This window comes from Chelonia mydas, chromosome 2, assembly GCF_015237465.2.
Source record: "Chelonia mydas isolate rCheMyd1 chromosome 2, rCheMyd1.pri.v2, whole genome shotgun sequence".
Taxonomy (NCBI): Eukaryota; Metazoa; Chordata; order Testudines; family Cheloniidae; genus Chelonia; species Chelonia mydas.
The window spans coordinates 3228149-3250655 of NC_057850.1; the positions used below are offsets into that span (position 1 = coordinate 3228149).

At 61.1% G+C, this 22507-nt stretch overlaps 1 protein-coding gene across 2 annotated transcripts in view; it reads left to right on the plus strand.

Moving 5' to 3' along the window:
• Window positions 1-1262: 1262 nt before the first annotated feature.
• KIFC2 (kinesin family member C2) overlaps window positions 1263-22507 on the plus strand; it is a 32980-nt gene continuing 11735 nt past the window's right edge. Inside the window, exons 1-10 of one of the 2 annotated variants that reach the window (XM_037891839.2) lie at window positions 1263-1413; window positions 9461-9530; window positions 9832-9998; window positions 12347-12599; window positions 17563-17759; window positions 18204-18269; window positions 18859-18996; window positions 20436-20633; window positions 21597-21770; window positions 22182-22329. In XM_037891839.2, the coding sequence (XP_037747767.1) occupies window positions 1333-1413; window positions 9461-9530; window positions 9832-9998; window positions 12347-12599; window positions 17563-17759; window positions 18204-18269; window positions 18859-18996; window positions 20436-20633; window positions 21597-21770; window positions 22182-22329 (1492 nt within the window). In that variant the 5' untranslated portion in view covers window positions 1263-1332. Of the gene's footprint in view, window positions 1414-9460; window positions 9531-9831; window positions 9999-10247; window positions 10416-12346; window positions 12600-17562; window positions 17760-18203; window positions 18270-18858; window positions 18997-20435; window positions 20634-21596; window positions 21771-22181; window positions 22330-22507 lie in introns of those variants that run through there. The other variant, XM_037891840.2, reaches the window with a different exon arrangement.

Below are 22507 nucleotides of genomic sequence, written 5' to 3' on the forward strand. Positions count from 1 at the left end.
TGGCTCAAGCTCCCTAGGGCTGGGGAGCAGAGAAATGGGCATGATGCCCACCCTGTCACAGCTCTCTGCATCTCTCAGAGCCCGCAGCCCTCCCCGTGGCCAGCAGCTCACGCCCCCCGGGTCAGGCCCTACACTCACCACGGCAGCCTGGGGCCTGGGGCTCCGACCAGGTGTCTGTCACTACGGCAGGGGCCAAGGAGGCTGCAGGCCCCCTGGGTCTTGCAGATCCACACTGCCCAGGGCTGACGAGGCTGCAAGGGGTGCCCACGCCCAGGGCACAAAGAGCCTGCAGGGAGTAGCCGTGTCTCGCACGTGCCCAGAGGAGGGGAGCTGCCTGGGGTGCCCATGTCTCACCCATGCCCAGGGCACAAAGAGGCTCCAGGGGGTGCCCGAGTCTCCCCTGTGCCCAGGGCAAGGGGAGATGCAGGGGGTGCCCGTGTCAGCGAGGGGAGCTGCGGGGGGTGCCCGTGTCTTGCCCGTGCCCAGGGCGTGAGGGGAGCTGCGGGGGGTGCCCGTGTCTTGCCCGTGCCCAGGGCGTGAGGGGAGCTGCGGGGGGTGCCCGTGTCTTGCCCGTGCCCAGGGCGTGAGGAGGCTGCAGGGGGTGCCCGTGTCTCGCCCATGCCCGGGGCGTGAGGAGGCTGCAGGGGGTGCCTGTGTCTCCCCTGTGCCCAGAGTGGGGCAGCTGCAGGGGGTGCCCGTGTCTCGACCATGCCCAGGGCGTGAGGAGGCTGCAGGGGTGCCCGTGTCTTGCCCGTGCCCAGGGAGCTGCAGGGGGTGGCCGTGTCTTGCCCGTGCCCAGGGCGTGAGGAGGCTGCAGGGGGTGCCCGTGTCTTGCCCGTGCCCAGGGAGCTGCAGGGGGTGCCCGTGTCTTGCCCGTGCCCAGGGAGCTGCAGGGGGTGCCCGTGTCTTGCCCGTGCCCAGGGCGTGAGGAGGCTGCAGGGGGTGCCCGTGTCTCGCCCATGCCCAGGGCGTGAGGAGGCTGCAGGGGGTGCCCGTGTCTTGCCCGTGCCCAGGGAGCTGCAGGGGGTGCCCGTGTCTCGCCCATGCCCAGGGCGTGAGGAGGCTGCAGGGGGTGCCCGTGTCTTGCCCGTGCCCAGGGAGCTGCAGGGGGTCCCCGCGTCTCGCCGCCCGTGGGCGGCTCCCCCCAGCTCCGCCCGGGCCCCGCCGGTGCCGCAGCGCCAGGGGCGGGCGGGGGCACTGGGCATGCTCCGAGCCGCTGCGGCTGGCTCGGCTGGCTCGGCCGGGGGGCGGGCGCTGCAGCTGCCGGGCGGGCGAGGGGATCCCCGGGCTGGGCTGCGCGGGGCGCCCCGGCGGCCCCCCCCCGGCGCCCCTATGTTCGCCTTCTACTCGCTGCTGGTCTACATCGTGTACGCGCTGCTGCGCCGCGGCCCGCCGCCGCTCCCCCCGCCGCAGGTAGGGGGGCCGGGGGGGGGGGGGGGGCTCGGGCACCGGCGGGGGGACCCCGGCCCCCCTCGGCCAGCGTCATGCCCTCCAGAGGGCCCTGAGCCGCCCCGCTGTGGGGAACCCCGGCCCGGGCCAGTCTCTGGATCGGATCAAGCGGTGCGACGGGACCGCTGGGCCACGGGGACCCCGTTAGCGGAGCCCGGCCCCGGGGTGCGGCACCCGGGACACCTGCCAGTGCCACCTCTGGGGAGGGCAAAGGGGGGGAGCTATCCTACCCGCTGTGCCCCCGGGCCCCCCCTCCCGACCCTGGACCCGGCACCCGCCCACCTTGCCCCCGGCACCCCCCCCCGCCTTGCCCCCGGCACCCCCCACCCCGCCTTGCCCCCGGCACCCAGCTGCTCTGCACGCCCCCAGCAGCACCTGCCCCTGGCAGCTGTTCACTGTCCTCCGGTGCCCTGTGCCGGGGTTCCTGCCTTTCCCCAGTCAAATCCCCGGTGCTCCCTGCTATCCCCCATCTCCACGCCCTGCTGGTGCCCCTCAATCCTAACCCGCAGCCCCCTGCTCCCCCAGCCCTGGGCTCCCCCCTTAGGTCTGTTGACCTCAGTCCCAGCCTGCAGCCCCCCGGCCAGGCTGGTCTTGGGCGTCTCCTGAACAGACTCCCCAGGTGCCAGGCCGTGGGGTGGTTTCTGGGCGGTGGAGGCCCGGCTGAGTCCTCCCAACTCATGGCAGGGATGGGAAGCTGCCACCTGCCCCACCGGGATGGGCTGTTCCTCTCCCCTCACGCTGTTCAGTTTGCTCCTGACCCGGAGCAGCCGGTCCCTGACCCCTGCCTGAGTGGGACTGCTCTGTCCTGGGCCAGATAGTCAGTCATTCCCTCTCCACTCCCAGCCCCACGGCCCTTCACACTGCCGGCCCTGGGTCTCTGCCCCCTGTCCACTTGGCATGGTCCCCGGCAGCCTGGCTTCTGAGCTGCTGCGTGCCCGGGTAGCCGTGGTTGCTTCTCTTGTGGGGATGCTGCTCCCTGATCGGTGCAGAGAAGAAAGCCCGCCTGGCTGCGGCTGTCGCATCTGCCTGGCAGGCCAGGGGAAGGGGGAGGAAACCAGGTCAGCTTTGGTGCTGCCAGATCCAGCCCAGGGGAGTGATATGGGACACTGATCCTCTCCCGGCATGGGAAGCGGTGGAGGGAGGGTACCTCAGTCCTAGCCATGCAGACTTGGGGGCACCTGCCCCTGACTGGATGGATCCCCATTATTCCTGGCACGCTGGTGGGGGAGGAGGGGCACTCAGAGATGGTTTGCAGTGACAGGAACCAGAAGTAACAGTCGATCTGTCGCCATCATTCCGTGGTGGAATTTCAAAGACATCTGTTGCCATGGTAACTGCGCACCCGCTCTGTCTCCCTGGCAGCAGGCCCCTTTCCCAACCAGCTCATAGCAAAGTGCATGGCAGGTCCCCCTGTCCTGGGGTCCCGAGGGGAATGTGAAGAGCAGCTCAGTCCGGCTCCCCACTCGTGACTGCTCAGCCCACACCCTAGGTCCTCTCCCGCTCCGGGTGCACTAAGGAGCCAGCTGCCTGAGTGAGTCCACCTGCCCCTCCCCAGTCGGGCAGCCCCTGCTCTCAGGCTAGGTGGGGCTCCAGGCACGCCCCGTCCCTCCCGCTCGCCATGCCTTGCTGTGGAGCTGAGATTGTTTTCTGAATGTGGTTAGTGGCCCCTCCGGTCTGTCTGGGTCAGCACTCGGGACATAGGAATGGGCAGGTTGAACAGACCAGGGATAGTCTCAGTCTGTCCTGTCGGTGAAAGGGACCAGCCCCAGCCGTTCCAGAGGAAGGCACAAGGCACCTGGTACTGGATGATTATGGAGTAACTTGTCCGGGGGTCATCTCTTCCTAACCCCGCATCATTCAGTTAGGGGCTGCTGATGTCCGGGACCAGGAGAGATTATAGCCTTTGTAATGGGTAACCATGGCTGGGGTAATGATCCTTAGAAGGGTCTGGCCCTGTTTTGTATTCTGCTAAGCTCAATAAGGTCTAGTAACAGTGAGTTACACAGGTTAATGACGCGTGTGGGAAAAGTGGCTCTCTGATCAGTTGTAAATGTGTTGTATTTCCACCTCACAGACAGTCCCTGGTTCCCTGTATCCTGAATGGGGGGCTGAGTGCTGCTCAGTTTGCCGTCTCTATCACCTGACTCAAGCTCTTGGAGATAGCAAACGATTCTTCCCCTGGAAAAAAAGGAGGCAGGAGTCCCAGAGCCAAAAATGGGCAACAGTCCAGAGGGGACCCATGGTCCAAAGCCCATTGGTCCAAATCCCCATTACTAGATCGCAGGCCCTGGTTCTCATGGGAGACTTCGATCACCCTGATATCTGCTGGGAGAGCAATACAGCAGTGCACAGACAATCCAGGAAGTTCTTGGAAAGTGTAGGGGACAATTTCCTGGTGCAAGTGCTGGAGGAACCAACTAAGGGCCATGCTCCTCTTGACCTGCTGCTCACAAACCGGGAAGAATTAATAGGGGAAGCAAAAGTGGATGGGAACCTGGGAGGAAGTGACCATGAGATGGTCTAGTTCAGGATCCTGACACAGGGAAGAAAGGAAAGCAGCAGAATACGGACCCTGGACTTCAGAAAAGCAGACTTTGACTCCCTCAGGGAACTGATGGGCAGGATCCCCTGGGAGAATAACATGAGGGGGAAAGGAGTCCAGGAGAGCTGGCTGTATTTTAAAGAATCCTTATTGAGGTTACAGGGACAAACCATCCCGATGTGTAGAAAGAATTGTAAATATGGCAGGCGACCAGCTTGGCTTAACAGTGAAATCCTTGCTGATCTTAAACACAAAAAAGAAGCTTACAAGAAGTGGAAGATTGGACAAATGACCAGGGAAGAGAATAAAGATATTGCTCGGGCATGCAGGAGTGAAATCAGGAAGGCCAAATCAAAATGGGAGTTGCAGCTAGCAAGAGATGTTAAGAGTAACAAGAAGGGTTTCTTCAGGTATGTTAACAACAAGAAGAAAGCCAAGGAAAGTGTGGGCCCCTTACTGAATGAGGGAGGCAACCTAGTGACAGAGGGTGTGGAAAAAGCTAATGTACTCGATGCTTTTTTTGCCTCTGTCTTCACGAACAAGGTCAGCTCCCAGACAACTGCACTGGGCAGCACAGCATGGGGAGGAGGTGACCAGCCCTCTGTGGAGAAAGAAGTGGTTCGGGACTATTTAGAAAAGCTGGACGAGCACAAGTCCATGGGGCCGGATGCGCTGCATGCGAGAGTGCTAAAGGAGTTGGCGGATGTGATTGCAGAGCCGTTGGCCATTATCTTTGAAAACTCATGGCGATCGGGGGAAGTCCCGGACGACTGGAAAAAGGCTAATGTAGTGCCAATCTTTAAAAAAGGGAAGAAGGAGGATCCTGGGAACTACAGGCCAGTCAGCCTCACCTCAGCCCCTGGAAAAATCATGGAGCAGAGGAAAGTGATCAGGAACAGTCAGCATGGATTCACCAAGGGCAAGTCTTGCCTGACTAATCTAATTGTCTTCTATGATGAGATAACTGGCTTAGTGGATGAGGGGAAAGCAGTGGATGTGTTATTCCTTGACTTTAGCAAAGATTTTGACACTGTCTCCCACAGTATTCTTGCCAGCAAGTTAAAGAAGTATGGGCTGGTGAATGGACTATAAGGTGGATAGAAAGCTGGCTAGATCATCGGGCTCAACGGGTAGTGATCAATGGCTCTATGTCTAGTTGGCAGCTGGTATCAAACGGAGTGTCCCAAGGGTGGGTCCTGGGGCTGGTTTTGTTCAATATCTTCAATAATGATCTGGAGGATGGTGTGGATTGCACCCTCAGCAAGTTTGCAGATGACACTAAACTGGGAGGAGTGGTAAATACGCTGGAGGGTAGGGATAGGATACAGAGGGACTAGACAAATTGAAGGATTGGGCCAAAAAAAATCTGATGAGGTTCAACAAGGACAAGTGCAGAGTCCTGCACTTAGGACGGAAGAATCCCATGCACCGCTACAGACTGGGGACCGAATGGCTCGGCAGCAGTTCTGCGGAAAAGGACCTAGGGGTTACAGTGGATGAGAAGCTGGATATGAGTCAACAGTTTGCCCTTGTTGCCAAGAAGGCCAATGGCATTTTGGGCTGTATAAGTAGGGGCATTGCCAGCAGATCGAGGGACGTGATCATTCCCCTCTATTCGGCACTGGTGAGGCCTCATCTGGAGTACTGTGTCCAGTTTTGGGCTCCACACTACAAGAAGGATGTGGAAAAATTAGAAAGAGTCCAGCGGAGGGCAACAAAAATGATTAGGGGACTGGAACACATGACTTATGAGGAGATGCTGAGGGAACTGGGGATGTTTAGTCTATGGAAGAGAAGAATGAGGGGGGATTTGATAGCTGCTTTCAACTACCTGAAGGGGGGTTCCAAAGAGGATGGATCTAAATTGTTCTCAGTGGTAGCAGATGACAGAACAAGGAGTAACGGTCTCAAGTTGCAGTGGGGGAGGGTTAGTTTGGATATTAGGAAAAACTTTTTCACAAGGAGGGTGCTGAAGCACTGGAATGAGTTCCCTAGGGAGGTGGTGGAATCTCCTTCCTTAGAAGTTTTTAAGGTCAGGCTTGACAAAACCCTGGCTGGGATGATTTAGTTGGGGCTTGGTCCTGCTTTGAGCAGGGGGTTGGACTAGATGACCTCCTGAGGTCTCTTCCAACCCTGATATTCTATGCTTCTATGGTGGTGGCAGAGCAGCCCCGGGCACAGCTTGGTTCTGGAGATCAATGCTGCCAGCAGCCTGGGCACTGAGCCGTACCAGTGAAGTGACTGAAATTGGCAGTGGGGAGGCGGAGAGCCAGGGGTCTAGGGGGTGGGCATGGGGGCAGCTCAGCCCTGCTGGAGGGGGAATTGAACCTGCTGACCCAGCTGTGCACTTAGCCGGTTGACTGTATCCTTGTCCAGGCTGGCCCGTGTGACATCACTAGGATCCTGCACCCAGCGTGGTGGGGTGAGAGCCCTCGGGGGTACATGGGGGGCAGGTCCTGTCCTGTTGACGTCCTTCCAAGGCCGCTGCAGGACTCTGGTGTTCTCGCTCCTGGGCCACTAGTGATTTCCTGGTGTTTTTTCCATCAATTCTGAGAGCCTGGGGCCAGGAGGCGCCATTGTGAGATCTCTGTATCTATCACATCGGCCCTAGGAGTGCCCTGCATTAACTCCTGTCTGGATGCTTTTCTGAAAGATCTGCTCGAGGTCAATCTTGATTTAAAAATGTCTAGGGATGGAGACTCCACCGCAGCCCTCGGCAGCTGCTGGAGATGCGGGTGCTGAGGCTGTCCCCTGGTTGATGGATGGGCCTGGATTTCCCACGTCCCATGCTGGGGCCAGGTGGAATCCCTGTGCCAACGCTAACACCTACCCCTGTTTTAACACAGGCTTGTTATTGCGGGTCGGCCGGTAACCCGTGGGCTACTCCCCAAGCTGGCTGTGCATGGGAAGGGATGGCAGCGCAGGCGTTCGGGTGCCTGTTTGGGGTCCGGTTCAGTGACATCCTTCGCTGTGGATCCGCACCAGAGCGTAGGTCCCCATCGCTTGAGCTAAAGGAATCCCTCCGTCAGCCAACAGCAGCAGTAGGCTCTTATCCTCTATCAGGACCAGCCCCTAGAGACATGACCCACGCTTCACAAGCGTGTTACAACAGCGCCAGGGAAAGGAGGTGGGAGAGACTGGCGGCGCGAGGGACGTGAGTAGGGGCTGGGGACGGTGTGGCTTCAGGGGCGGGGGCCCAGCCTGCCAGGGCCCACTTGCTTGGAGCAGGCGCCAGAAGGCGCGAGGGATTGAAGGGCTCGGTCTGTCTGTGCTGAGCCTCCTGGTTCCAGTCGGACGCAGCGCAGAGGACAGCAGACTGGGGTTCATTCACTCCTCCCCTTGCAGGGGGGCTGGGGCTGGGTCTCCCTCTGCCTGTCAGCACGGCCCAGAACCTCGGCTTTCCCTGCCCGCTTTGCCCTGGGCCCCTGCTCTGCACTGGGGATGCCTGGGGGCAGGGGTGTTGTCTGCTGTTTGAATAGACATCGATTGTTCCAATCTCTGATCCCTCCTCACCGCAGCCACGGGTCGGTGCCCAGCCCCGCTGAGCCTCGCCAGACACGTCTACAGGGCCAGGAGCGTTGGCCGTGCCTCGTGTTCTGCTGGCAGAGAGCTTTGTGCGCCGTTCCCAGGCTGGGCCCCTCTGCTGGGGCGGGATGTGCGTGCCAGGTGTGCCCGGGCTGGCTCTGTGGGCGCTTTAGCAGCTGGGGGGTCGGTTCTCTCCAAAGGGGCCCGGCAGGATGGGGGCCTGACCCCTCAAGGCAGCGCGATCTCCCCTGCCAGAGGGCTGATTGGATCCATAGGGCGGTGCTGAGAGCCTGCCCCATTTCCTCCCCTGGGCATCTCGGCTCTGGCGCTCTGCCGTTTCCCCACTCGGCTCCGCTCTGCGCAGCTGGCTCCGAGGTTGGCTCGGCTGCAGCTTGTTAGCAGGGAGCTGGCGCAGTTTCCAGCCGGGCTGTATTGATTGTCCAGGGAGGCCTGGCTCAGGCTTTGACTTGCTGCGCTGTGGGTCTGTCTCCCTGGCGGGGGGCACAGAGGCAGACAGCTCCCCAGCACTGGTGCTGCTGCGTTGGGTTTAGGATGGGCAGGGATTCTCATCTGACAGCTTGGACGAGGGGTTGAGTCCATCTGGCCGCTGGGTGGAGAGCAGGGTCTGCCCCGGGGACCGGAGACAGGCAGGGTCTAGACCGCGGGGGTGGTGGAGGGAAGGGGGATGCATGAGGCGTCATGTACAGGCTGGTTGCGGGGTGGGGGAGGCAGGAGGTGGTTTTTGCAAACTGGGGCAGTTGTGCTCAGGGGTCCAGGGCTAGTCTCTGTGTCTAAATCAAAGCATCCCCCGGCCCCCCCCAGTGTAACGCTGGCTCCGTGCTGCCCTGTGGGCAGCCCCTGACCCCCTCAGGCACCCACCTCTGCAGCAGCCCACCGTGGGGCATTGCTCTCCCAGCACCCCCTAGAGAGCCGTACCCAGACAGCAGCACCCCCGCACCCCAGCCGGTGCTGGGTGCAATGCCGACTCCTCCAGTAGGGGGTGCCCGCTGTGAGGCCAGGCAACACAGTCAGGTGCCCCATCAGCGTAGCCGGGCGAGGGGCTGGGCTGAACCAGGGACCTCCAGAGCTAAGCATGAGTTAAAGAGCGGGGCTTGCCACTGGGGGCTAAGCAGCTGCTCGTCCTCTGTGCGCTGGGCACCGAGGGGGAACGGGCGTGTGCCCTCCCCCGTGGCGTACGTTAGTGGGGGGCAGCACCCGGGTAGGGCCGGCTCTTCCCCATTAGCAGGGTTCCCGTCTTGCTAGCTCAGCACCTTGCTGTTCCCCAGCCCCACTGGTGCACCCGGCCAGGCCTCGTGGGAGAGGGTCAGGTCTTGGGGTGCAGTCAGGGCCCGGGGCACGTAGTGCTGAAGGGAGCAATCCGGGAGTGTTCCCGGTGTCTAGACAGCTTCATCGCGGAGATGGCTCCGGCTCAGGGCATCAGGTGCACCCGGCAGGGTCAGCTCTGTGCTGGGCTTGTGGGGAGCCGGGGGGGAGCTCTATGGGGCTGTCTGTGGTGGGGGGTTTCTTGGGGAGATCTGTAGGGCACAGTAGTGGGGGGTGGCATGGGGGGGCTGTCCGTGCCCAGAGGGGCTTGGGGGGGGCAGCCGTGGTGGGGAGTGTTCAGGGGGTGAGGAGCTCTGTGGTGCTGTTCGTGAAGGGGTGGTGCCATGGGGGCTCTGAGGCATCATCTGTGGTGTGGGGTTGCTCGGGGGGGGGGGGGGGGGGGGGGGGGGGCTCTGAAGCACCGTCTGCGGGGGAGGGGTTCTGAGATGCCGTCCATGGTGATGGGGAGATTTCTGAGGACCTATTTGCAGTGGAGGTTTAGTCGGGGGGCTCTGAGGACCCATCCGTGGAAGGGGACGGGTTGGTCGGGGGGCTCTGAGGACCCGTCCATGGCCTGGCCTCTGTTGCTGACAGACGTTTCCTTCCCCTCCTGCTCTCCAGGGCCCCGATGCCTTCTCCGTGGAGCCAGCCAGGCGACGCAAGCTGTGGCCGGAGCTGCCGGAGCTGGACAGTGCGTAGCCTCCTCTCCCCGCCCCGTGCATGGCTCTGAGCCACAGCGGCTGGTCCGGTTCGCACGGGGCCCAGCTGCAGGGGGCGGGTGCTGGCTGTATTTCGGTGCATGCCGGGCTGGTGAGCTGGGACAGTGCCCCATCTCCGCTCATGTCCTGGAGGGGTGCGGGGTGTTGGGGGCGTGGATCTCACACGGGGGGGGGGTGCCGCTGCGCTGGGGCACAGCTGTCTCGACGGTGGGGGAGCCAAGGGGCGCCCCGGCGCTGCTGCTCCCGCCCCAGTGCTGGTCCCCGCCTTTGCAGGCAGCTCTGAGAGCGACCGAGGGAGTGGCACGGAGGAGGAGGAGGCTGGCCCTGACAGCGGGTTTTTGGAGGATGCCACCACCCCGCTCACCGAATTCCTGTCCCTCAAGCGGGAAGCTGCCGAGGGGAAGCTCTGCCCAGCGGACACAGAGGCCCCTGGCGGGAAGGTAAATTTGGGCGTGTTCCCCATCAGACCTGTCTCCATGGCAATGAGGAGCATGAAACACAAACAGGTGTGGCCAGGTGTGATGGGTCTCGGGGTGCCCAGAGCTGTGGGGCCCCTTGGTATCCCCCGTCTCTTGTGCCGGGGGAGTCTTGCTTGTGCTTAGCTGGGTGTCCACTCCCTGACCCCACCCTCTTGTCAGCCACCCAGGCCCTCTCCTCCAGGCCGTGCCAGCCCTTCCCTTGCCTTGCAGGTTAACAGGAGGTGCACCCAGTCCCCGAGCCCCGTCTCCACAGGACACTCCCAGAAGTACCAGGCCGGCTGTCCCCCAGGGGCCAACATGTACCCCTGTTTGTGAGAGTCAGGATCCGCTCTCTGTGTGATATCGCGGCTCTGAGGGATCTTTGTCGTGAAAACAAGGGTGAGATCATTGGCAAAGAACAAAGAGATGGCGAGGGAGAATAATGGAAACAAAAGGTTACCTGTAAAACAAGATCATAGCACGCCTTCTGGAGCCTGCACTTCACTCAGCAGGCTAAGCTGCCGGCCAGCGAAGCATATCTCACCCCCAAACTCCTCTGCCGAGTCTCAGCCAAGGGGGGTTGAGATCCTGTTTTCAGGACCGTAAATGCCCAGCCCGCTTCCTTCCTAGGTGCAGGATGGGGGGTGTCGTCTCTGCCTTCTGCTCAAGTCCCCAGACTTCAGTGTATGTTCTCAGATCAGGATAACGCACTGGGGTTTCTTTTTCCAGCGTGCCGCTTCCCTGTTGATTTCACATCCCCCTGCTGGCTTTGTACGTACGTGGGTGTACGCTGTGTTAGCTTACGGTGCTCACGTCCCGCCCGAGAGCCAGGTGAACAAAGGTCCCTTGTGCGATAGAAAACCTGCACGCTGTCAGTGGACATCCATAGCCCCTTACGCAGCATCTGTGTGGACAGTTCGCTCTTTGGGGACCCAGAATGCACAATCCAGCATCGGGATATTGCTGGACCCCCTTGCCGGCTGGCTTTCCGGGATTCTTGGGTCACACCAGGACCCACCGCGTCAGATCTGAACTGGCCATGTACCAGCCCAGCAGAGCCATCCATCCAGACAGCTCCCAGGTCTCATCCGTCCCTGTCCTCCACTCTGCTCACTTTGCTGCCCTCACTGACCTGCTGGCTATTTACCAGGCAGTCGCCAGCGCTCCTGTCCACCCAGGAGTTTTCCAGCTCTCTCCTCTCCCCAGAAGGGGGTTGCTGAGGCCTGGAGCAGAGAAGGAGACCCAGTCCCTGTGTCCCCTGGGTCACCGTGTGTCTCAGACCACAGAGGGGACCAAAGGACTTGGTCTGGAGTGTGTGTGGGTTTCTGGAATCCTGCAGCGCTGCCCATCCCTGGCTCCATGTCCACCTGCCTGGTTTTGGATAGCGCCCGTCACGGTGATACCGAAGGGCCTGGCGCAGCCTGGCAGAGCGTGGATAGAACGCTGCCATTGGGAGCGCTGGCCTCAATGACACGACACAGGGCAGCCAGGAACCGGGCCCTAAGGGCTCCTCCGCTCCTGACAGGAGCCCAGGCTCGGAGGCGGCCCAGGCTCTGGGTCTGAGCCGGGAGGTGATTCCCAGCTCGCGCGGACAGACGCGCTAGCTCTGCTCACGCTGGTGCACTAAACACAGCAGTGCGGGGGGGGGGGGCGCTTGGTCTAGCTGCCGGAGTGCCGTCCCGCCCAGCCCCCGGGCCTGTATTCGGGTGGCTCGCCTGACCTGCCACCTTTCCTACCCCGGCGACACGGGTGGCCCTGGGCGAGTCCCTTCTCCTCCCACGCTCAGCAGTCCAGACAGACAGACAGACAGCACCTGTCCCCGACGAAGTGTGCCGTGCCCAGCGCACAGGGCCCCTGCTCTTGGTGTGTGATTGCCGATGGTGCCAGGCAGCTGTGAGGTCTGCGCAGGCTGCTGGGTGCGGGGGTACCTGTCTGGGGGTTTCCTCTGGCCCCTGGGCGTAGTGCCTCACCATAGCCTATAGCGTCTCATGGAGCCAGCCCCCCTGCACGCGTGGGGGTCCGAGACACAGTGGATGAAGTGACCCACTCCAGAGTCACACGGGGTCTGTGGCAGAGCAGGGACAGGGCCCGGTCTCCTGAGTCCTTGGCCCCCACCATCCGCGCTAGGCAAACCATCCCCACCCTCTGCCTGCGCTAACTGCTGTCTTCTCTTTTCTCCTTCCAACCACCTCCCTCATCCCCCCCACATCCCATGTGCCCCTGCGACCTGCCCTGTCCGCCCCTCCCCCCTGTCCCGCCATCTCACTCGGGCCGGACCATCTCCACGGGTCCCCCTCTCCCCCTGCTCCTCCCACGGGCCCCCACGCCAGCTCCCCGACTCCCCGCTCATCTCGGTGATGTCCCACCTCCTCTCCTTCCTGGAGCACTATGGCCAGATGCAGCGGCTGCAGGAGCAAGCCGGGGAGTACCGCTCCCTCCTGCGCCGGGAGGAGCGCCGGCGCCGGAAGCAGCTGCGGATGCTGAGGCGGGCCTACAGGCAGCGGGTGCAGGACAAGCTGAGCCTCATCGAGAGCCTGGAGGGCGTCATCTGCGAGCAGCAGAACGTCATGGAGACACTGCACGGTGGGGAGTCGTTCGTCCCGACCGCAGCAACACCCACGAGCAGCCACCTGGGCTTCGGGGGTGAAATTCGCAAGGCCTGGGCGCCGCTGGGGTCCCACCGAGGCCTGGGTGCCATTGCCTGGCGTCCCGCCTCGTCCCCTACGCCTTGTCAGGCCTTGTGTGAATTCCTCCCCTCTGAAGACAACAGGGTAGAGGAGCTCCTGAGGTTGTCACGAGGACCAGGGTGATGGGCCTGCTGCAGCCCTGGAGATGCGGGAGGGTGGCTGCACTGGTGATGGGAGGAAACCTGGCTGGCGGTTGGGCATGGAGAGGGGTTGGTAATAGGGGGGAGGAGCCCTTCACCTCTAGGATGGTGGCTGCTCAAAGTCACCTGTCGGGCAGCTTCGGCTGCCCCATGAGGCCACTGGAGGCAGAGTGTGCTGGAGGGGCTCGGCTCAGGGGCAGTGTCCAAATGAAATGGTGATGAGTGGTGGTCAGTCGGCCCCTCTTGGGCAGCCTCTGGAGAGAGGCCAAGGACTGAATGAGTCACAGAGACTGATCTGCAGGGACCCGCTCTGCTGGAGGGAGAAGAGACTTCGTCTTCTGAAGAGACCCGATGAACGAGTGAACCGCAGCTCACGCATCCACCCGTCCATTCAACACACCCACCCATCCATCCACCCAACACACCATCCATCTATTCATCCAGCAAATCCACCCACCCATCCAACACACCCACCCATCCATCCAACATACCATCCACCCGTCCCTCCAACACACCCGTCCTTCAGCACACCCACCCATCCGTCCACCCAACACACCCACCCATCCAACACACCCACTCATCCAGCACACCATCCGCCCACCCATTCAACACCCCCCCATCCATCCAACACACCATCCACCCGTCCATCCAACACACCCATCCTCCAACACACCCACCCATCCATCCACCCAACACACCATCTATTCATCCAACACCCCCACCTATCCAACACACCATCCACCCGTCCATCCAACACACCCACCCATTCAACACACCATCCAGCCATTCCACACACGAGCCATCTATTCGTCCAATATACCTACCCAGCACACCACCCACCCTCCCATACAAGAACCATCCACCTGTCCATCCAACACACCATCTACCCAACATACCATCCTGACCTTAAAAACTTCTAAGGAAGGAGTTTTTAAGGTCAGGCTTGACAAAGCCCTGGCTAAGATGATTTAGTTGGGGATTGGTCCGGCTTTGAGCAGGGGGTTGGACTAGATGACCTCCTGAGGTCCCTTCCAACCCTGATATTCTATGATTCTATGATGAGTGTGTTGGATGGATGGGTGCGTGTGTTGGATGGGTGGGCAAATGGATGAGTGTGTTGGATGGACGGACGAATGAATGGATGGTGTGTTGGTAGGACATATGGATGCGTGGGCATGTTGGATGGATGAACGGATGGACCGGTGTGTTGGAGGGGAAGGTGGATGAGTATTTTGGGTGGATGAATGGAGGGTGTGATGGATGTGTGGGTAGGTGTGTGGGATGGACAGGTGGATGCATGGGTGTATTGGATGGACAGGCAGATCAGGCATCCATTCATCCATCCAAAATACTCATCCACTCACCCATCCAACACACCTGTCCATTTATTCATCCATCCAACACAATCACCCATCCGTCCACCTGTCTATCCTACACACCCACTCATCCATCTGTCCAGCCATCCAACACACTCACCCACCCATCCATCCAACACACCATGAATTCATGTCTCCGTCCATCCAACACACTCATCCATCTGCCCAACCATCAAGCACATCCACCCATCCATCCATCTGTGGTTAGATGTTGATAAATATTTGGCTGCTTGTGTGTGTTCCCTCTGTGTACCGCCCCAGCCCTGTGCAGACAGCTGGCACAGCAGACCTTGAGCGAACCGCTCAATGAGCACAAGATCCGTTAAGGGACGAAGGCACCCAGCCAGGTTTATTGTTGAAGAAGCACAGTACTAGTATCCCACAGACTACTGGGCCACTAATACATGTATGCTCATAACAATGGACCAGCTCAGTGAATGGTGGGACTTCCCGTTCCTCCCTAGGCCAGATAAAGATATTCCCTCTGAGATACATCTTTATACCCTAATACAGGGGTAGGCAACCTATGGCACGCGTGTTGAAGGCAGCACGCGAGCTGATTTTCAGTGGCACTCACACTGCCCAGGTCCTGGCCACCGACCTGGGGGGCTCTGCATTTTCATTTCATTTTAAATGAAGCTTCTTCAACATTTTAAAAACCGTATTTACTTTACATACAACAATCGTTCAGGTATATATTATAGACTTATAGAAAGAGAGCTTCTAAAAACGTTAACATGTATTCCTGGCACGCAAAACCTTAAATTAGAGTGAATAAATTAAGACTTGGCGCAGCACTTGTGAAAGGTTACCGACCCCTGCCCTAATACAAACAAGTTAGTACTGCCCCTTTGACATAGTTACTGCCCCCGATGTGGCGAATTATCACCCATCACCTTGTACATGTTGGTTCGATCAAAACATCTCTATTACATACTGTCATCTTGACCTTATCTTTTAAGAGGGGTCAGTGTGTTCCTTTTATCCTTGGGGAATGTTTTTCTACCATCCTTGATATTGGGACGTTCTGGTACCACTTGATATCGGGATGTGTTTGCGTGAGTGCTCTGTGCCTAGCACTTCTTAGGAATGTGTGTTTCTGCAATATCAGCCCTGTTCTTGCCAGATTTTATGAGCAGGTCCTGCCTCATTCCAGGCCTCTGATACAAGGGCTTGTGTCTCAGGCTCTCTTCCTACTACACCATCCAACACACCCACCCACCTATCCATCCATCCAACACACCCAACCATCCACCCAACCATCCAACACAACCAACCATCCATCCAACATATCCATCAATCCATCTGCAGTAAGATGATGCCCTGAAACAAACTCTTGCATCAGAGGCCTGGTATGAAGCCTAAGGCCTGAACTAAAGTAATGGTCAAGATTTTGCTGACATAAAGCAAAGTTAAGCTGTGAGCCAGAGGCAGGCCCTGCTCACAGAATCTGGCAAGAAGAGGGCTGATGTTGTAAAAATACACATCCCTAAAAGGTCCTGGGCACTAGTTATGGAAACACGTGCCAGGATGGTACCAGAACACTCTGGTACTAGCACGTTCCCCACAGATAACAGGAACAGGCTGACCTATCCTAAAGACAGGGGCAGGAAGGTAATACGGTAGAGTTGTTTTGTGAGAGGCGGCACCCTAACACCTAGAGGGGTTGCACCTCTATGCGTCAGGAGTGATGTGTAACTTGTTTGTAGCTGTCTATGAATGCACTCCTGAGTGGATGTCTTGGTTTGGCCTAGGGGGCAGTGGTAAATCTCGCCACTGACTGAGCCGATCCGTTGTCAGGGAGCACATATGTACTAGCAGAACTGTAGACATCTGATCCGGGGAGCTAGAGACTGTTTCATTTGACAATAAACCTGGCCGGGTGCCTTCGTACCTTATCAGAGCCTGTGGTCATCGGGGGTTCTCTCGGGGTCTTCTGTGTCAGCGATCTGCAGAGCCGGGGCAGCACACAGAGGGAACACACGCACGCAACCGTCTGTTATCAACATTTAACAGAGCAGAGCACCACACCTGTGACTTCTGACAACACCATCCAACACACTCATCCATCTGCCCAACCATCCAACATACCCATCCATCCACCTGTCACGGAGTCCCCGGGCAATGCCCTGGAACTGCTCCCCATGAAGGCAGGCAGGACTCTGGGGAAGTCTCCTTTCTGTGAGCAGCCTGTCTGCAGGACGCACAGCTCACACAGCTTCCACCTTCCTGGGTCTGACCTCGGAGCATTCAGCATCCTCTGCCCCTCCGTGTGCTTCCCCCAGCGAGTCCGCCCAGGCGGGGCTCCTGGGGAAGCCAGAGGGTCCTGCCCCCCAACTTCGCAGTCAGAAGTGACTCTCAGCCAGCCAGTAAAACAAAAGGTTTATTAGACGACAGGAACATGGTATAAAACAGAGCTTGTAGGTGCAGAGAACAGGACCCCTCAGCTGGGTCCATTTTGGGGGGCAGTGAGCCAGACAACCACGTCTGCCCTTCACTCCATGTCCCAGCCAGCCCCAAACTGAAACTCCCTCCAGCCCCTCCTCCTCTGGGCTTTGTCCCTTTCCCGGGCCAGGAGGTCACCTGATTCCTTTGTTCTCCAACCCTTTAGCTCTCACCTTGCAGGGGGGAAGGGCCCAGGCCATCAGTTGCCAGGAAATAGGGTGTCGGCCATTCTCTGTGTACAGACCCCTGCACACACCTGGCCCTCTAGGGCTCTGCAACGATCATACACCCTTATCCCACCCCTAGATACTTAAGAACTGCCTAGGGGAAAGTGAGGCACCCCCAGACTATTCAGAGGAAACATTAAGAACAGTCGCACTTCGTCACACCATCCAATACTCTCAGCCATCTGCCCATCCAACACACACACTCATCCAACACACACATCCATCTGCCCATCCATCCATCCATCGCATCCACCTGTCCATCCAACACACCATCCATCCATCCACCTGTCCACTCAACAAACTCATCCATCCGCACATCCAACAGACTAATCCATTTACCCATGCAATGCACCCACTCATTCATCCACCTATCCAACATTCACCCACCCGTCCATCCAACATGACCATCCATCCATCCGTCCATGCAATACACTCATCCATCTATCCACCCATACAAAATACCTGTCCAACCCCCGACACATCCATCCCCCCCCCCCCCCCGAGCACATACCCACCTGCCCCTCACTGAGCGGAGGGTGATTCTGTCTCCAGGCTGATTCTATGGTGGGATGCATCCCCCCATCCCCCTCGTCGCTTCCCCAGATGGCCCACCTAGTTCTGCACCCACATGGATGTCCTAGGAGTGACTGCATATGTCCCCCTCTCCCCAGGTATGAAGCCGCCCTCCGCTTGCCCCCTGTCCCCATGTCCGCCCGTGACCCCTGTGGGCGTACACCGGCTGGTGGAGTCCATCAGTGCCCTGCAGGGAGGGAGGAACAAGCTGCTGGAGGAGATCACGGGCCTGAGGCAGCAGCTGGAAGAGGGGGAGAAGGAGAAGCAGCAGCTGGCAGGGAGCTTCGACCTGCAGGTGAGAACCAGGGGCCGCGCTGCTGGTAGAGCCTTGGCAGGTAGGAGCACCAATGGGAATGATGCTCTTGCTGAGGAGAGGCTGGCGGGGCCCACAGCAAAGCCCCAGGAAGGGGAGAAGACCCCGAGGATGGAGACGACTCCACAGGTGGGATCTCTGCTTGCAGGGCCTTGCAGGTCAGGGATGGATGAGTCCCTGGGGAACCAGGGCAAGAACCCAGCCCTTCAGCGCCCCTGAGCTATAGGGGAACCCCTGCTAGCAGGCACCGGCCTCATCCTTACAGCACTCTGGGCCATGTGGGGCACTGGGCTCACCCCTGCCAGCCAACCCCTTATGCCCTAACTGCGCCCCTCCATCGGCAGCGCCCCTGTCTTTGGGGAGGGGGCCGTGGCACGCAGCCCCTGGGGAGGGAGGGGCCTGATGCCAGGTGTGTCCTTCTGCTAGGTCCACGAGCTGAAGCAGCAGATTGAGGAGCGAGAGGAGGAGCTGACACGGCTGCGCACGGGGATGGTGAGGAGAAAGACATCCCCACCCCAGCCCCGTCCCCTGTGCCTCCTCCCCCCATCCCCTCTGCCTCCTCCCCTTAGGCCTGTCCCCTCTGCCCCCCTACTTTAGTCCCCCACCCCAACCCCCCTTCCCTGTGCCTCCTCCCCCCATTCCACTCCGTAGGCCTGTTCCTTCTGCTCCCCCCCACTGCATCCCCACATCCCCTCTGCTGCCCCCCCCTGCAGCCCCTCCACACCTGTCCCTTTGCCCCCCACTGCATCTGCCCCCCAGCCCCATGTCCCCCCACTGTACCGCCTAGACTTGTTCCTTCTGCCCCCCCACTTTATCCCCCCCACCCCTATTGTCTCTGCCCTCTCCCCCCCCCCCCCCGCCTCCTTTACAGGCCTATCCCTTCTCCTGCCCCCCAGGGTAGGGGAGGAAGAATGTGGTGGGGGAGGAAGATGAGAGAAGCGGGGGGGGGAGCCCCCAGGAGAGGAAAGCTGGCAGCTGCTGTGTGGGCATCTGTGTGTGGGGGGGGGGCACAGAGGCTCCAGGGAGCAGAGAGGGGGGGCTGCCAAGGCATCGAGCTCCCTGGCCCCGCTTTTCCTTCCAGGGGGTGACGGATTCGGAGAAGCGGATCCACAACCTGACGGTGGAGAACGAGGGGCTGAAGCAGAGTCTCAGCATCACCCAGGGGCTCCTGCAGCAGCTGGCGACTGTGTCTGCCCAGCCCTCTGCCACGCTGGCCAAGGTGACCCACTGCCCCCCCCCGTGCCCCGCCCCACCCACCCCCCTGTCGCTGACCCCTGGAGCCCCCTCCCCATGCCCAGCCCTCTGCCACGCTGGCCAAGGTGACCCACTGCCTCGCCCCGCCCCACCCCCCCATCACTGACCCCTAGAGCCCCCTCCCCGTTCCCAACCCTCTGCCACGCTGGCCAAGGTGACCCACTGCCCCCCCGCCACCCCCGCCACCCCCGGTTGCTGACCCCTAGAGCCCCCTCCCCATTCCCAGCCCTCTGCCACGCTGGCCAAGGTGACCCACTGCCCCCCCCATGCCCCGCCCCACCCACCCCCCTGTCGCTGACCCCTGGAGCCCCCTCCCCATGCCCAGCCCTCTGCCACGCTGGCCAAGGTGACCCACTGCCTCGCCCCGCCCCACCCCCCCATCACTGACCCCTAGAGCCCCCTCCCCGTTCCCAACCCTCTGCCACGCTGGCCAAGGTGACCCACTGCCCCCCCGCCACCCCCGCCACCCCCGGTTGCTGACCCCTAGAGCCCCCTCCCCATTCCCAGCCCTCTGCCACGCTGGCCAAGGTGACCCACTGCCTCACCCCGCCCCACCCCCCCATCACTGACCCCTAGAGCCCCCTCCCCATTCCCAGCTCTCTGCCACGCTGGCCAAGGTGACCCACTGCTCCCCCGTCCCCCCCATGCCCAGCCCTCTGCCACGCTGGCCAAGGTGACCCACTGCCCCACCACCACCCCCGCCACCCCCGTCGCTGACCCCTAGAGCCCCCTCCCTGTGCCCAGCCCTCTGCCACGCTGGCCAAGGTGACCCACTGCCCTGCTCCCCCCCCCCCTGCCCGTCACTGACCCCTAGAGCCCCCTGCCTGTGCCCAGCCCTCTGCCGCGCTGGCCAAGGTGAGCAGGCCTCTGTTGCTGACCCAGTACCCTGCCCCTAGCCAGCCCCCCATCATTGACCCAGCGCCCAGGCCCCCACCCAGGCCCTGCATCGGTGACCCCTAGATCCCCCCCATGCCCAGCCCCCTCATCACTGACCCAGAGCCTTGTCCCTGCCCAGCCCCTGTGTCACTGACCCCTAGAGGTCCCGCCCTGGGCCCAGCCCTCTTCCATGCTGGCCAAGGTGAGCGGGGCCCCTGTTGCTGATCCAGAGCCCTACTCCCACCCAACCCCCATGTCACTGACCCCTACAGCCTCCCAGCCCCCCCATCACTCACCCCTAGATCCCTGCCCCCCCATCCGGCCCCCATGTCACTGACCGCTAGAGTCCCCCTATGCCCAGCCCCCCCATCACTACCACTGTGGGATGCAGGACCCTGAGCTCCAAAGACCCGCTCCAGGCTGGCGCCCCCTGTGTTCACACACACGCACTGCGCCGGGAGATCCGGCCAGGTAGGTCCCCGAGGAGCCTCCTGGCACGTAACCACGCCCTGCCCCCGGCCCCTCCAGGAGAACGAGGGCCTGAGGTCGAGGGTGCAGCACCTGGAGACGTCCCTGCAGCAGAAGGTGGAGGAGCTGGTGCGCCTGGAGGGGCAGGTCAGCGCCGTGCAGTGGCGGAAGGAGCAGGAGGTGCGCAGGCTGGACGAGCGGATACAGGGGCTGCAGCTCGCGCTGGAGACCCAGCAGAACCGGCCCCCTGAGGTACAGGTGAGCCCAGCTCAGGGCCTGCCTCTCGGGGCCACAGTTTGCCTCTGTGGCCTCTAGAGGGCAGGCGCAGCCTCTTGCTCTCACACATGTGCACACAGGTCTGATTGCCCCAGCAGGGGGCAGTCACACACCCACACCCCCCCACACACACGGGTCTGATTCCCCCAGCAGGGATAGTGACACACACACAGAGACATGGGTCCGATTCCCCCAGCAGGGGGCAGTCACACACACCCACCCCCCCACACACACACGGGTCTGATTCCCCCAGCAGGGATAGTGACACACACACACAGAAACATGGGTCCGATTCCCCCAGCAGGGGGCAGTCACACACCCACATACCCACGCACCCCCCCACACACACGGGTCCGATTCCCCCAGCAGGGATAGTGACACCCACACCCACACACCCACACGGGTCTGATTCCCCCCAGCAGGGGGCAGTCACACACCCACATACCCACACCCCCCCACACACACACGGGTCTGATTCCCCTAGCAGGGGGCAGTCACACACACCCACACACCCACACACACATGGATCTGATTCCCCCAGCAGGGATAGTGACACACACACACAGAAACATGGGTCCGATTCCCCCAGCAGGGGGCAGTCACACACCCACGCACCCCCCCTACACACACGGGTCCGATTCCCCCAGCAGGGATAGTGACACACACACACACACACACACACACAGACACATGGGTCTGATTCCCCCAGGGTGGTGACACACATACACATGCATGGCAGTGACACAAACACACACTTACACACAGCAAGGGGCAGTGACACCCACCCACTCACAGGGCAGTGACACACGCACACGTACAGGTCTGATTCCCCCAGCGGGAGGCAGTCACACACACACACACACACACAAAGGTCTGATTCCCCCAGCAGGGGGCAGTGGCGCCCCCACTCCCCAGCCCCTCACAGCGTCCGTTTCACGTCTCTAGTATGTGACCCAGACGGTGGAGGTGGAGTCCCCCACGACCCTGAGGTCTCTGGTGGAGGCCGAGGAGCAGAACCGGGGGCTGCTGGAGCAGCTCTCCAGCCAGGGGGAGCGGTGCCAGCGGCTGGCGGAGCAGCTGCAAGGCTCGGAGGAGGTGACTGCTGGGCTGCGAGACAAGGTGAGCGAGAGCGGCACTGTTGACAGGGTGGGTGGGATTCAAACTCATGCCCTCGCAGGCAGAATACCGCGGTCCATGGCTCCTCACTCCTTTGCTGAGAGCCGCATCCCCTGACATAGAGACCCCTCCCTGGGGGTGGCCATCGGGCACGGGAGGGTAGCCCAGCCTTGCATTCCAGTAGCCCAGACCCTACGAAAGAGGGGGCAGGTCCCCGGGGCCCAGGCACGGCAGGTGGAGGTGGGGAACGGAGCTGCTCTGTCCAGCCCCCAGAGCAGGCGCTCACCTGTGGAGGGACCGACCTCCCCCCAGGCCATAGCCAGGAGCCCCGTCCCTCACTCATGTGACCCCCACAGCCCCTGGGGAGGGCCAGACGAGCCCTCCCTGGTGACCCGAGGGTCTCCCCACCTGCAGATCTCTGCCTACGAGTGCGAGATCACCCAGCTGAGGGAGGAGCTGCTGCGGGAGATCAGCCACCTGGAAGCCCAGAAGGAGGAGGCCGTCAAGGAGGCCTCGGAGTGCTCGGAGCAGCACCTGGAGCAGCTCCGCGAGCAGCTGACAGGTACCGCAGGCCTGGGGAGGGGCTGGGGAAGCGTCTCCGAAAGCCCCTGGTCAGGAGGGGATCCTGAGCCGTGAGCGCACAGCGCTAGTGCCCCGGCGCAGATCCCTGCTGGGAGCAGATCCTGGCGCTGCCTCCCGGGGAGCCGATCCCTGGGGAGTGGATCCCCTGCGCTCGATGG